General features: G+C 37.1%; 1 protein-coding gene across 1 annotated transcript in view; it reads left to right on the forward strand.

Annotated features, from left to right (window-relative positions):
- Positions 1–14,581, forward strand: part of LOC127868642 (eukaryotic translation initiation factor 3 subunit B-like) — a 51,261-nt gene that overhangs the window by 24,040 nt on the left and 12,640 nt on the right. The window contains exons 8-12 of the mRNA XM_052410573.1: positions 5,600–5,666; positions 6,134–6,180; positions 9,928–10,168; positions 11,393–11,465; positions 11,723–11,845. Coding sequence (XP_052266533.1) covers positions 5,600–5,666; positions 6,134–6,180; positions 9,928–10,168; positions 11,393–11,465; positions 11,723–11,845 — 551 coding nt within the window. The remainder of the gene's footprint in view (positions 1–5,599; positions 5,667–6,133; positions 6,181–9,927; positions 10,169–11,392; positions 11,466–11,722; positions 11,846–14,581) is intronic.

Consider the following 14,581-nt stretch of genomic DNA (forward strand, 5'->3'; position numbering starts at 1 on the left):
GCATGACGTGTACCAATAGTAAATAACCAGTCTAAATTGTTCACCACGTGGCCTGGGTTACGACTCGAAAATGACCGTTGAATGTATGGACCAATCGGAACGCTTTATAATCTCGTATTTTAGGCGAAGTTGAACGAAGTTATGTCGGAAATCTTCACGAAGTACTCACAAAATAATGACGTTTATCACACTTAAAAATGTAAACAATATTGATACACGGAATTTCTACTGGCCCGACGGGCGTACGAAATGGCAATTTTAATAGGCCCGAGCTATAATTAACATGCCCAGGCTGCCGGGCGTGCGTTTATTTCGCAGACTGCTCCTCCCTTGGAAAAAGTAGGAGTCCAATAGAAAAAAGTAGGAGTCCAAAAGAAAAAAGTAGGAGTCCAAGAGGAAAAAGTAGGAGTCCAGTTGTATTTTGCACACGTCTTCAAATTTTCAGCAAAATATACATAACTTTCTTATTGGTTTTATTATTAAAAACTCACATTACACTAGTCCTTACTTGAATGTCTAGTTTTAATCAGTGGTCATGATGCAATTAACATAACACGTTTTTATGCCCCCCTTCGAAGAAGAGGGGGTATATTGCTTTGCTCATGTCGGTCCGTCGGTCTGTCGGTCCGTCCACCAGGTGGTTGTCAGATGATGACTCGAGAACGCTTGGGCCTAGGATCATGAAACTTCATAGGTACATTGATCATGACTCGCAGATGACCCCTATTGATTTTGAGGTCACTAGGTCAAAGGTCAAGGTCACCGTGACAAAAATCGTATTCACACAATGGCTGCCACTACAACGGACAGCCCATATGGGGGGCATGCATGTTTTACAAACAGCCCTTGTTTATTAAATGCCATTAACCCCAGGGATCATACTTTCCCGCAACATCAATCGGTCTGGATATAAATGGGGAAAAAGTATCAGAAAATTTATATCCGAAATCATGACAAATTACGTTAAAATATATACCATTGATTATGCCATTCATGAAGTCGGTATAATAAATGTACTAGTAAAATTCCCTTTAGCATTTTTTTAACGGAACAATTATGAGTTTTCTAAACTGGTTTTATCATTTGCTATTTCATTGTTGTTTCGTGTGCTGTTTTATCAGACTTTTTTTTCATCGTTGTCAATATTATTAATCTGTGTAAGTCTATACCGATGTTTTAAATCGTTGTCGACTCGATAATAGCTTACAAACAGGCACTGACCCAAACAAATGTCTGTGCGTAGATTGGCTACTGACAACAACAAAACCAAATAATAAAGAAATAATTTGTGTACGTTATAGTCTGTTGTCAAATAACCCACGGCCGATAGTTTAGATGCGTAGGGATTAAATCACGAGTGCGAAGCATGAGTGATTTGAAACCATGCATCTTATTTTCTGGTCGTGGGTTATTCAACAACAAACTATAAAGTACACAAATTATTTCGATTCTAACACGGTTTTTACTTAAGATTTATACAATGTACATGTATATTATTTTTCTTGTGTTCTATTTTATGTGAAGTTCCGCACATAATAATAACTTTCCGCTATTCTGTCGATCAGTTCCGCGACTTTCATTCATAATTTATTTCCGGATTATTACTCTGGTGGAAAATGTATCGGCATGTTTTGTTTAGTTACAGCGAGTGCTTTCAGCGTATATTGCGTCTAACTCGGATTATAAACCGTTAGCTCCGCTCATTCTTACATTTCATTCAACAAAGTTATCTCAGGTGTAAGCGAGCTTGATATTGATTGGCTCAGCTAGCATGCGTGCTTCCATAACAAAAAAGGTCAGGCGTGGTCGCTAACTTTGGTGCAGACCGGGTTTCGCTTTTTGTTTAAATGCTTACGCTGACAATGAAACCAAATTGAAAACCGGTCCGGATTTGAATGGCGGACAAATTTGGTACATTTCAGCTGCTTGGTATGACGGAATTTTCTATATTTTTATACATTTTTAATGCAAAAAAACGTGCATACCAGGGACTTTCGATTGGTTTGTAACATGCGTCCTTTTTCAAATTTATGCGTACAAATACGCATAATTAAGCGTTTCCGAGAGCCCCTGTCAAAGCGGCACAGTAGGGGGCATTGTGTTTCTGATAAACACATCTCTTGTTAACTTGGCTGTTTTCGGAGAAAACCCGAGGTATTGTCATAGCCATCTTGTTGTGTCGTGTCGTCCGCGTCCTGCTAAAACCTTAACATTTTGTCAAGGTTTTGAACATTTGCTCTAAAATAAAAGTGCTTTAACCTACAACTTTGAAACTTCGTATGTAGCTGCACCTTGATAAGTTTTACATGCCTGACCCATTGTTGGGTCACTAGGTCAAAGGTCAAGGTCCCTGTGACCTCTAAAAAAAATAATCTGACAAGCTTTCATTTATTAGCTCATCTATTTTTTGAAAAAAAATTATGAGCTATTGTCATCACCTTGGCGTCTGCGTTGGCGTCGGCGTCCGGTTAAGTTTTGCGTTTAGGTCCACTTTTCTCAGAAAGTATCAATGCTATTGCATTCAAACTTGGTACACTTACTTACTATCATGAGGGGACTGGGCAGGCAAAGTTAGATAACTCTGGCTTGCATTTTGACAGAATTATGTGCCCTTTTTATACTTAGAAAATTGAAAATTTTGGTTAAGTTTTGCGTTTAGGTCCATTTTTCTCAGAAAGTATCAATGCTATTGCATTCAAACTTGGTACACTTACTTACTATCACGAGGGGACTGTGCAGGCAAAGTAAGATAACTCTGGCGTGCATTTTGACAGAATTATGTGCCCTTTTTTATACTTGGAAAATTGAAATTTTTTGTTAAGTTTTGTGTTTAGGTCCATTTTATTACTTAAGTATCAAAGCTATTGCTTTCATACTTGCAACACTTACTAACTATCATAAGGGGACTGTGCAGGCAAAGTAATGTAACTCTGACTGGCATTTTGACAGAATTATGTGCCCTTTTTATACTTAGAAAATTGAAAATTTGGTTAAGTTTTGTGTTTAGGTCCACTTTATTCCTACAGTATCAAAGCTATTGCTTTCATACTTCCAACACTTATTAACTATCATAAGGGGACTGTGCAGGAAAAGTTATGTAACTCTGACTGGCATTTTGACGGAATTATGGGCCCTTTATACTTAGAAAATTGAAAATTTGGTTAATTTTTGTGTTTTGGTCCACTTTACCCCTAAAGTATCATAGATATTGCTTTCATACTTGGAACACTCGCAAACTATCATAAGGGTACCGTATAAGGACAAGTTGCATAACTCTGGTTGTCATTTTTACGGAATTATGGCCCTTTTTTGACTTAATAACTTTGAATATATGCTTAAATTTTGTGTTTCGATCCACTTTACTTCTTAAGTATCAAGGCTATTGCTTTCAAACTTCAAATACTTTCATGATATCATGAGGTTACTGTACCTGGCAAGTTGAATTTTACCTTGAACTTTGAATGACCTTGACTCTCAAGGTCAAATTATTAAATTTTGCTAAAATTGCCATAACTTCTTTTTTAATGATTAGATTTGATTGATACTTTGACAAAACTACTCTTACCTGACATACCACAATAGACTCCACCCAAACCATCCCGTGTGCCCTCCCTCCCCCCCCTCCCTCCCCCCCCCCCTATTTTTTTTTTTTTTTTTTTAAAGATCATCTCACAAATGACCACCACACCCTCACACTAAACCCCCCCACCCCACCCCCAAATTTTTTTTTTGACAAATATTTATTTTTATTATTTTATGTTTGAAATACCGTCCAACCATCGGACCCAAGAATCCCCCCACACACCCCCCCTCCCCACACCCGAATCCCCCCCCCCCCCCAATTTTTTTTTTTAAGATCATCTCACAAATAACCACCTCACACTATACCCCCCCCCCCCCCCCCCCCACCCCACCCCCAATTTTGTATACGCCCGTCTGTCCGTCCGTCCGTCTGTTAATGTCGTACGCTACGTCAAATATCCTTTGACAGATTTTCTTCAAATTTTAACACAATCTTAATATTGATAAACCCTGATCCCCTTTCGTTTTTGACGGAATTCTGAATTGTCGTTCCAGAGTTATGGGACTTTGTTCGTCAAAATTTCGTGATTTCATTGAATGTCCTACTGTAGCTCAAATATCCTTCGATGGATTTTTTTCAAATTTCAACACAATCTTAATATTGATAAACCCTGATCCCCTTTCGTTTTTGACGGAATTCTGAATTGTCGTTCCAGAGTTATGGGACTTTATATATATACGCCCGTCTATGACGGGACGTATTATGGTATACCCCGCGTCTGTCCGTCCGTCCGTCTGTCCGTCCGTCCGTCTGTTAATGTCGTACGCTACGTCAAATATCCTTTGACAGATTTTCTTCAAATTTTAACACAATCTTAATATTGATAAACCCTGATCCCCTTTCGTTTTTGACGGAATTCTGAATTGTCGTTCCAGAGTTATGGGACTTTGTTCGTCAAAATTTCGTGATTTCATTGAATGTCCTACTGTAGCTCAAATATCCTTCGATGGATTTTTTTCAAATTTCAACACAATCTTAATATTGGTAAACCCTGATCCCCTTTCGTTTTTGACGGAATTCTGAATTGTCGTTCCAGAGTTATGGGACTTTGTTCGTCAAAATTTCGTGATTTCATTGAATGTCCTACCGTGGCACACTAGAGACATACTTCTCAGATCATAAAGCTATCTGGATTTCTCTCAGTCAATAAATCTTGAGTATACCATCTCATTTATGACAAACATTATTGACAAACATTTTTGCAGATATTACTTGTGTATTCTTCTAATTGCTCTATGGACAAACCTCAATCTAAATTGATGTTGCAAGATGATACATTATGCTCCATTGAAATAGTATCCCTGAAAAATTGAACAAGGTGAGCTCCATATCCTCTAAAGAAATGCATACATATACTCAAAAAAAGATATGGTATGAATGTCAAGGAGACGGCGCTCCATGCTCATGTACTTATAAAATAAACCATGTATTCAAATACAAATAAACTGAAGTAAAAAAATGATTCAAAGGGTTATTTATTACCTTACTACTTCATTGGCGAACGACGGGCGTATCATGCGCTCATGGCGCAGCTCCTCAGTTATTTTTTTTGAAACGGTTAAAAACACAAATATTTATTTTTATTATTTTATGTTTGAAATAACGTCCAACCATCACACCCAAGAATCCCCCACTCCCCCCCACCCCCCCCCCCCCACCCACGAGTTTTTTTGGAAGATAATGTAATAAATTCCACACCCCCACACTATACACCCCTCTTCACTCCACCCCTCCCTCCTTTGTGATTGAAAATGAGAGTCCCTTCACCTTTAAAAAGAAAATAGATGAGCGGTCTGCACCCGCAAGGCGGTGCTCTTGTTCAAAACTGCACCCGCAGTTGAGCGTGTCACCCGTTATGCGATGCTTTTGTTAGTATTTGAATTCATGGTCATATGAGGTTTCATTATGATCAGATTGTGATTTCTGAGCAAACTTTAGAGATAAATAAGTAAGGTATGCTTTTATTATTGTTTGAGTTTATGATTTCATGAACAAAGTGACCGTTATGTGTTGCAGATGGAGCCATGACGGGAAGTTCTTTGCCCGACTCTCGACTGACACCCTGAGTGTGTACGAGACAGCTGTGAGTGCTGAATCAACCCTTTCCAACTCAGAAGCGAAGTCAAAATGGCTTATGCAACCAACATAAAACCAGAACAGCCTGCGAGTTACTCACAGTCTGTTCAGGTTTAAAGCTGTTTGCTGTTTATCAGTACTTTAGGGTTGGAAATGAAGCCTTTAAAATGTGAATATAGTATAAAAAAAAGAGGTCTTAAATTTAATTTGATTTTCTAATGCATCTTAGAATGATCGTACTGAGTTTCTGAGTAGGAGTAGTAAAGGGGTATTTATGCTCTTATCTGTTGTTAATGGACACCCTATAGAAGAAAGTTAAAGAAACAGTAAAAGTTCTAAAATTTACATTTACAATGTTTAGTATAAAATTGTTACTACCCAGGTGTCCAAATATTTAAGCATTCATTAGAAGTGGTTGCAACTAAGCTAGAAAAAAATCATAGCAATTTGTAACACTTTTGAAACTTTTTTCAGAACTTCCGGCTCATTGACAATAAGAGCTTGAAGATTGATGGTATAAGGTAAGTAAAATAAGTGGAAAATCTACACTATTAATCCATTTCTCTATTAACATTCAGTTTCTGTCACTTTGGCCTTGAATAGGTAATTGAACTTGGCACAGCGAATTCCTTGACACCTCTTATAGGTGTTAACAGGTCAGACACTGTGCTATATGAACTTCCCTCGGAACCATAGTCAGATTGTCTTCATGCATTCTGTCACACTGATAACAGGGAAATAAACTTTTTGCAGCAACAGGCTTTGTCAATACTTATATTGTGGAATCAATAGGTGAACATACTTACTCATGGGTTTTATATGTGCTTTGATTGTGTACACTTCTTTCTTATGCTTTTGTTATGACATTGGTGCTCCATCTCAGAATTAAAAAGGGCAGGTAGCTTTTTGTGAACAGAGCACCTTAGTCTGCATGGTCTTAATGTCCATGTGGCATATTTTTTATGAAGCCTATGTTATGTGGGCCTATTTAATTTTATATCGCATTTATTTGGTTCAAAACATTGTTTCTGTATTTAATAAAACTAGTTTTACCCTGAAAAATGAACACATTTATTGAAGTTTGCTGTATTATATTGTGTCCGAATCAAAAAAGGGCTTGTTGGGGATGAGAACGGAAGGGTGGTCTACAAGGGTGTCATGGTGTTTTTTGACAGATGTCAAAAGACTTGAAGGAATTGGCTAGATAAAAAAAATTTAAGATTGAGGCAATTTTGAGAAAATAAGCACAGCGAATTCCTTGACACCTCATATAGGTGTTAACAGGTCAGACACTATGCTATATGAACTTCCCTCGGAACCATGGTCAGATTGTCTTCATACATTCTGTCACACTGATAACAGGGACACAAACATTTCCACAAAACCTCTTTGAAAAGTTCACATAAGTCACTTGCAGTTTTATATGAACTGTTACCAATTTTAATAATGTATAAAAAGTGTATTTTTATGTCCCCCACTATTATAGTGGGGTACATATTGTTTTTGCCCTGTCAGTTGGTTTGTGTGTTTGTTTGCCACAACTTTAACATTTGCCATAACTTTTGCAATATTGAAGATAGCAACTTCATATTTGGCATGCATGTGTATCTCATGGAGCTGCACATTTTGAGTGGTGAAAAGTCAAGGTCATCCTTCAAGGTCAAAGGTCAAATACATGGGTCAAAATTGCTCATTTTATGTACACTTTTGCAATATTGAAGATAGCAACTTCATATTTAGCATGCATGTGTATCTCATGGAGCTGCGCATTTTGAGTGGTGAAAGGTTAAGGCCAGGCTGTCAAGCGGTCATACTTTTTCCTACTTTTTCCTACTATTTCCTACTTTTTCATCAGGATCCTACTTTTTCCTATTTTTTTACCAAATCTTCCTACTATTCCTACTTTTTCATTTTCAATGGAGAATTATTATTTTTTAAAGAGTTTATTTAGTAAACTTGCAGGATGAATGAATCTATGGCATGACTGTATCCCTGTTAATGTGCATTTATCTAGATGAGACCTGACAACCCATGCTGACTGTCTGCTAGCACCTCTTCAGGAGCATAAATATTTATTTCTTATGTAACTTTTAAAATTATTGACAAGTTTTTGTTTGAAGTAACAATAGTGCCTTGTTTACTTCCTTAGCATTTGTACACTGCAGACTTCACTACCTTACACAGTTCCCAGTGATGCAAGAGCTGAGGGAACCCATTGTTTATTCCAGTTTTATTTTGTTTCCATTGACAACAATTTGACCAAACCTTATGCATGTTTACATGATATTGCTGTTTGGAATGTAGAGATATAGAGATACATGTATTGTATGAGTGGTTATGTAATATGGAATTTATTACACAAGTTATTGGAAAAAAGATAAAACTGATGCTTTGCTGAGTTTTCATCATTTACAAATATAATGTAATAAATTCTGTATTACATGACAACGGATATGATGTTCTATTGATATCATAGGTACATCATGTTAAGTAATTAAAGATAAATGCACAGAGCCTAAATGCCCTGATACATTTTTATGCTCCCGGTAGGGTGGCATATTGCAGTTGTACTGTCAGACCGTTTGTCTGTCTGTCTGTCTGTGTGTGTGTGTCCGTCCGAAAACTTTAATATGGGCCATACCTTTTGCAATATTGAAGATAGCAACTTGATATTTGGCATGCATGTGTATCTCATGAAGCTGCACATTTTGAGTGGTAAAAGGTGAAGGTCATCCTTCAAGGTCAAAAGTTAAAAAATACAATCCAAGGGAAGTAGTAAGCTTTAAAAGGGAGATAATTTCTAAACCTGCCAAATGATATATTGAAATTTTATTTCAAAGCTGCGCAATAGTGGGCATTGTGTTTCGGTGTTTCGGACAAACACAATTCTTGTCTAATGATGCCATAGCTAGTGAGGTAACTTCAAGGTGTTAAAGCGAAGTATTACAATTATTAAACGGCATTATTACACTCCTGCAAAGTCATCAATAATGTAAAAGCCATTATTTGAAACTGGAATAAACAATGTAGTGCAACTGTTTCATTGCCCAATCAATGATGTCATAAAAGATGTCAGGTGATAAGGTCCTATCTCCAGTTGCATAATCTGCTCTGCAATGACCAGTCATTTTGAATGTAACTTAAGTCATTATAACTGCACCCTATTGTCAATTTAAAGGTTTCACAATGTAGCTGTAGCAGAGCATTGACACTGCTTTATATACTAGTATTAATCTTGTACAACAAGTTGGTGTATCACTAAATAAATTTGGTCTTCTGCTTAAGGATATTACATGCACAATATAATTACCATTTTTATATCGATACACAGAAGACCTCTAACCACTTATTTGATGATACACCAAAATGAACAGCATCTAATTACATGTATACTTCTTTATCAGAGTAGCTTTGCTTGAAACTTAATTATCATAGATACACTATAAGTGCTAAAATTCCTAGTGGGAAAACAAAGTTTAACCCTTCATGGATGGAGAAGTTGGACAACAGTGGAAAAACACTGGGATCATGGTGCAAGAGAGATACCGGCAATGAGTTTGCAAGATATTGTACTGTCTGAATGAAGTCCATCTTGTAGTAATTCTGGTGCTAATCAACTTATAAGTCATGCAGATGGATAAAAACACAAGGAAAACATGAAATACATGCATGATAATTCACAAAAGCGTTTGTTTGGAAGTACCCAAAAGCCAAGCAGCTCTCAGGGTTGTGGGGACAAATCTATCTGTATGCAAGTACATCCATCACACAAGGAACAGGTACAAAAGGCTGAAATCTTCTGGGCCCTTAAGGTAGCTTCAAGTGGGTATCCATACAGAACATGTGATGGCACTCCTGCTCTGTTTCAAGCTATGTTTCCTGGACCTGTGTCTAAAAAATTAGTATTATGTATTCCTACTTTTGAGGGAAAAGTTCCTACTTTTTCCTACTTTTTTCCTACTTTTCTTGCAAAAGTAGTTCCTATTTTTTCCTACTTTTTGAAAAAAGGTCACTTGACATCCTGTTAAGGTCATCCTTCAAGGCCAAAGGTCAAATATATGGGGATATAGTGTTTCACAAACACATCACTTGTTTATTTTTATCAAGAACATGAATATGGAAAATTGGATTGGTAATGTTTACAAGTGAATATAAATTCTTAAAGCAGCCATTTCTATTAACTGAAATAAATTAAATGTTGCGAACATCTGTAAATCCAAGCAAAGGAACAAATAGCAGTACAACTATAACTGTGGTGTGTATGACAGGGATTTCTCATGGAGTCCCTCTGATAACTACCTGGCCTTCTGGGTGCCTGAGCAGAACGACATCCCCGCACGTGTCACCATCATCTCTATGCCTGCAAGAGTTGAACTCTGCATCCGTAACCTCTTCAATGTGGCTGACTGCCGCATGCACTGGCAGAAGAACGGAGACTTCCTGGGAGTTAAAGTCGACAGGTACTCCAAGGCAAAGAAAATGGAAGACACTGGACAGCAGAAATACAGCGTATGTGAATTTGATCTTGCTTATTACTAAAATTGTTAATTATAAGTTTGGAAAATTTACCATATAATTTCATGAAAAAGTTGGGGCCTGTCTTATGTTAAGTAGTCCTAAAATTTATTTTCAAAGTTTTCATAGTTTTCATAAATAAATTTTCATTTATACATTCTAATTCTGCTGAAATACCTGCATATATGGTGTATTTTATATTGTGTTAAGGTTATCGTTATATATTTATATCCAAATATATTGTTAAAATATGCATTTTAATATTAAGATACTTGAAAACCACCATTTTTTGCATTTACACAATTTGTGAAAAAAGCTAGACTGCTCTTAAGGTAGAATTTGTGCGCATTCATTAACATTTGCATGTTGTTCATAAATTAAAGTGATTTTAAAATAATATAAAAATCTTGACATAATGGAAAAACAAGTTTAAACAAATCTGTACACACAAACTCATCAATTTCAAAAATATGAAAATACAGGCACTCAATTACAAATGTGGTAACATATCAAAAACTAGTTAAAACATAGTTATGAAACCAGTTTCAAAATAAATTATTTGTGAACAAAATGTTATCGAGACTGTTTGAAGCTGTCAAAACTCCCAGTATTTATCTAATTGCTTTCACCTTTTTGTCTCTAAACATCACAGCATGTGATATGTTTTGTGCTTTAACAAGACAGGTCAATAATTCTCGCAAGTGCTAAATCAGTCACTTAAAATATAAATGGTTTCAGCAGTTTCCTGTGTCAACAGATAATTGCTCCTTCGAACATTTCCTAAAATTCACACAACTCCAGCGCAAGGCCGTTTCTGTCTGTTTATTGTAGGGTGTGGTAATTAAGTGCATTGGAATAATTTGATTTCATAATTTGAAGATAAATCTGGTTTTGTTGAAAAAAAACAAATTCTATGTAAATATTTGTTAACCCAATCTTAAAATGAGCCTAATTTAAAATACGATAAAATTTATGCGAATGTCTGGACCCTGTCTTCGAGTCAATATGCCTTTTAATAGAAAAAACATGGTTCCAATTTATTCAAGAAAGGACCTCATTCATGGTTGTTCATATAACGAATTGAAAGTGACCAAATCTAAAATTGCCATTGCTGTAAGGATTAGGAAAAAAAACAAGTAAATGTAACATATAAATTCTAAAACATGTATCGGAAAAGATGTTGAACAAATATATATGTTGATGTTTAAACATTTTTAGGGCATCTACTACAATTTTGAGCTGTTCAGGATAAGAGAAAAGCAAATTCCTGTGGATAAAGTGGAGTGTAAAGGTTGGTATCTTGAACTGGTTTGAATCTTACTCAAGTACAAATTATTCATTTTGTTCATATTCGATACAAGTTATTATGAGATTCACTCACTACACAATCTTCAATCGTTAAAAAAACACCCATGTCACTAGGCACTTGATTAATGCATACAAAATCCAGGGCTTAATTTGAGCCTTTGAAACAGTTATTTAATAATAGAATTGTTAAGGGAAATCAAATAGGTTATGTTCCTTATGTAAATGGCATGCCTGTTGCAGACAATGTGCTTGCGTTTGCCTGGGAGCCTACTGGCAACAAGTTTGCATACATCCATGGAGAGAGTCCCCGTATATCGGTGTCCATTCAATGCCTGCGACCCAATGGCAAAGTGGACTGCCTTAGTGAGTACTGAATGATAGAAAACATTTTACTTACATCATCATAGGAATTGTGGTTATAACTGATATCTAATTTACAGATAGGATGATTTGGCAATTTTTTTTGCACCCTGGTAGTGTGGCATATAGCAGGGAGACTGTCTGGCATTCCCTCTGGCATTCCTTTTTAGCTCACTCGAGCACAACGTGCTCATGGGTTGTGCTCATGGTGAGCTTTTGTGATCGGCTTTTGTCCGTCGTGCATTGTCCGTCGTCAACATTTTGTCTTGTGAACACTCTAGAAGCCACATTTATTGTCTGATCTTCATGAAATTTGGTCAGAACATTTGTCCCATTGATACCTCGACTGAGTTCGAAACTGGGTCATGCTGGGTTAAAAAGTAGGTCACTAGGTGAAAAAAAGAAAAACCTTGTGAACACTGTAAAAGTCACATTTGATGCCCAATCTTCATGTTACTTTGTCAAAATGTTTGTCTAAATGATATGTTGGTTGAGTTCAAAAATGGTTCCGGTCCGTTGAAAAACATGGCCGCCAGGGGGCGGGGCAGTATTCCTTATATGGCTATAGAGAAACCTTGTGAACACTCCAGAAGTCACAATTTTTGCCCAATCATCATGAAACTTGGTCGAAACATTGGTTTCATTAATATCACGGAAGAGTTCGAAAATGGTCCAAATCGGTGAAAAAACATGGCCGTCAGGGGGGGGGGCAGTTTTCTTGATATGTCTATAGTAAAACCTTGTGAACACTCTAGAGGCCACATTTATTGTCCAATCTTCATGAAATTCGGTCAGAAGATTGGTCTCAATGATATCTTGGATGAGTTTGAAAATGGTTACGTTTGCTTGAAAAACATGGCTGCCAAGTGGGGGGGCATTTTTCCTTATATGGCTATATATAGCTATAGTAAAATCTTGTTAACACTCTAGAGGCCACATTTATTGTCCGATCTTCATGAAACTTGGTCAGAAGAGTCGTCCCAATAATATCGTGGACGAGTTCAAAAATGATGCTGGTTGGTTGAAAAACATGGCCGCCAAGGGGCGGGGCATTTTTTCCTCAAATGGCTATTGTAAAACCTTGTTAACACTCAGGAGGCCAAATTTATTTTCCTATCTTCATGAAACTTGGTCAGAAGATTTGTCCTTATGATATCTTGGATGAGTTCGAAAATGGTTTCGGTTGCTTAAAAAACATGGCCACCAGGGGGGGCGGGGCATTTTTCCTAATATGGCTATATAATGCTTTAGTAAAACCTTGTTGACACTCTAGAGGCCACATTTATTGTCCGATCATTATGAAACTTGGTCAGATGATTTGTCCCAATGATATCTTGGATGAGTTTGAAAATGGTCCCGGTTGGTGGAAAAACATGGCTGCCAAGGAGGTGGCATTTTTCCTTATATGGCTATAGTAAAACCCTGTTAACACTCTAGAAGCCATATTTATTGTATGATCATCATGAAACTTTGTCAGAAGATTTGTCCCAATGATATTTTGGACAAGTTCGAAATTGGTTCCAGTTGCTTGAAAAACATGGCCACCAGTGGGCGGGTTATTTTTCCTTATATGGACTTATGAATCTTCATGATACTTTGTCAGTAATTATTTGTTTAAATGATATCTTGGATTTGTATGAAAATCTTTCTGGAATGTTGAAAAACGTGGCTGCCAGGGTGTTCACTAGTCATGAAAGTTGGTAAGAACATTTTGTTCTAATGACATCTTGGGCTGCACAGAACAGGTCAGTTCCTTTTAATCTCAGGTGAGCGACTTTGGGCCTTTCAGGCCCTCTTGTTGAGGAAGTTTTTTATGAAACGCTTTCAGATCGGCTGAATTACTGTTGAGTAATTTTTATGCCCCCCTTCGAAGAAGAGTGGGTATATCGTTTTGCACATGTCGGGCGGTCCGTCCACCGTATGGTTTTCGGATGATCACTCAAGAACGCTTACGCCTAGGATCATGAAACTTCATAGGTACATTGATCATGACTCCCAGATGACCCCTACTGATTTTCAGGTCACTAGGTCAAAGGTCAAGGTCACGGTGACTAGAACCAGTAAAATGGTTTCCGGATGATAACTCAAGAACGCTTACGCCTAGGATCATGAAACTTCATAGGTACATCGATCATTACTTGCAGCTGACCCCTATTGATTTTCAGGTCACTAGGTCAAAGGTCAAGGTCGCTGTGACTTGACACAGTGTAGAACCAGAGTTCTACAGTGGTGTTAAGAGTTTGAATAAATTATCGGTATTTGATTTTCGATTACACCATTCAGGCCAAAAGATAATGATTGTTTTATCGTTTTTAGCTCATCTATTTTTTGAAAAAAAATTATGAGCTATTGTCATCACCTTGGCGTCGGCGTTGGCGTCCGGTTAAGTTTTGCGTTTAGGTCCCCTTTTCTCAGAAAGTATCAATGCTATTGCATTCAAACTTGGTACACTTACTTACTATCATGAGGGGAATGGGCAGGCCAAGTTAGATAACTCTGGCGTGCATTTTGACAGAATTATGTGCCCTTTTTATACTTAGAAAATTGAAAATTTTGGTTAAGTTTTGCGTTTAGGTCCACTTTTCTCAGTAAGTATCAATGCTATTGCATTCAAACTTGGTACACTTACTTACTATCATGAGGGGACTGGGCAGGCAATGTTAGATAACTCTGGCGTGCATTTTGACAGAATTATGTGCCCTTTTTATACTTAGAAAATTGAAAATTTTGGTTAAGTTT

The sequence above is a fragment of the Dreissena polymorpha genome, chromosome 2, assembly GCF_020536995.1.
Source record: "Dreissena polymorpha isolate Duluth1 chromosome 2, UMN_Dpol_1.0, whole genome shotgun sequence".
Classification (NCBI taxonomy): Eukaryota; Metazoa; Mollusca; class Bivalvia; order Myida; family Dreissenidae; genus Dreissena; species Dreissena polymorpha.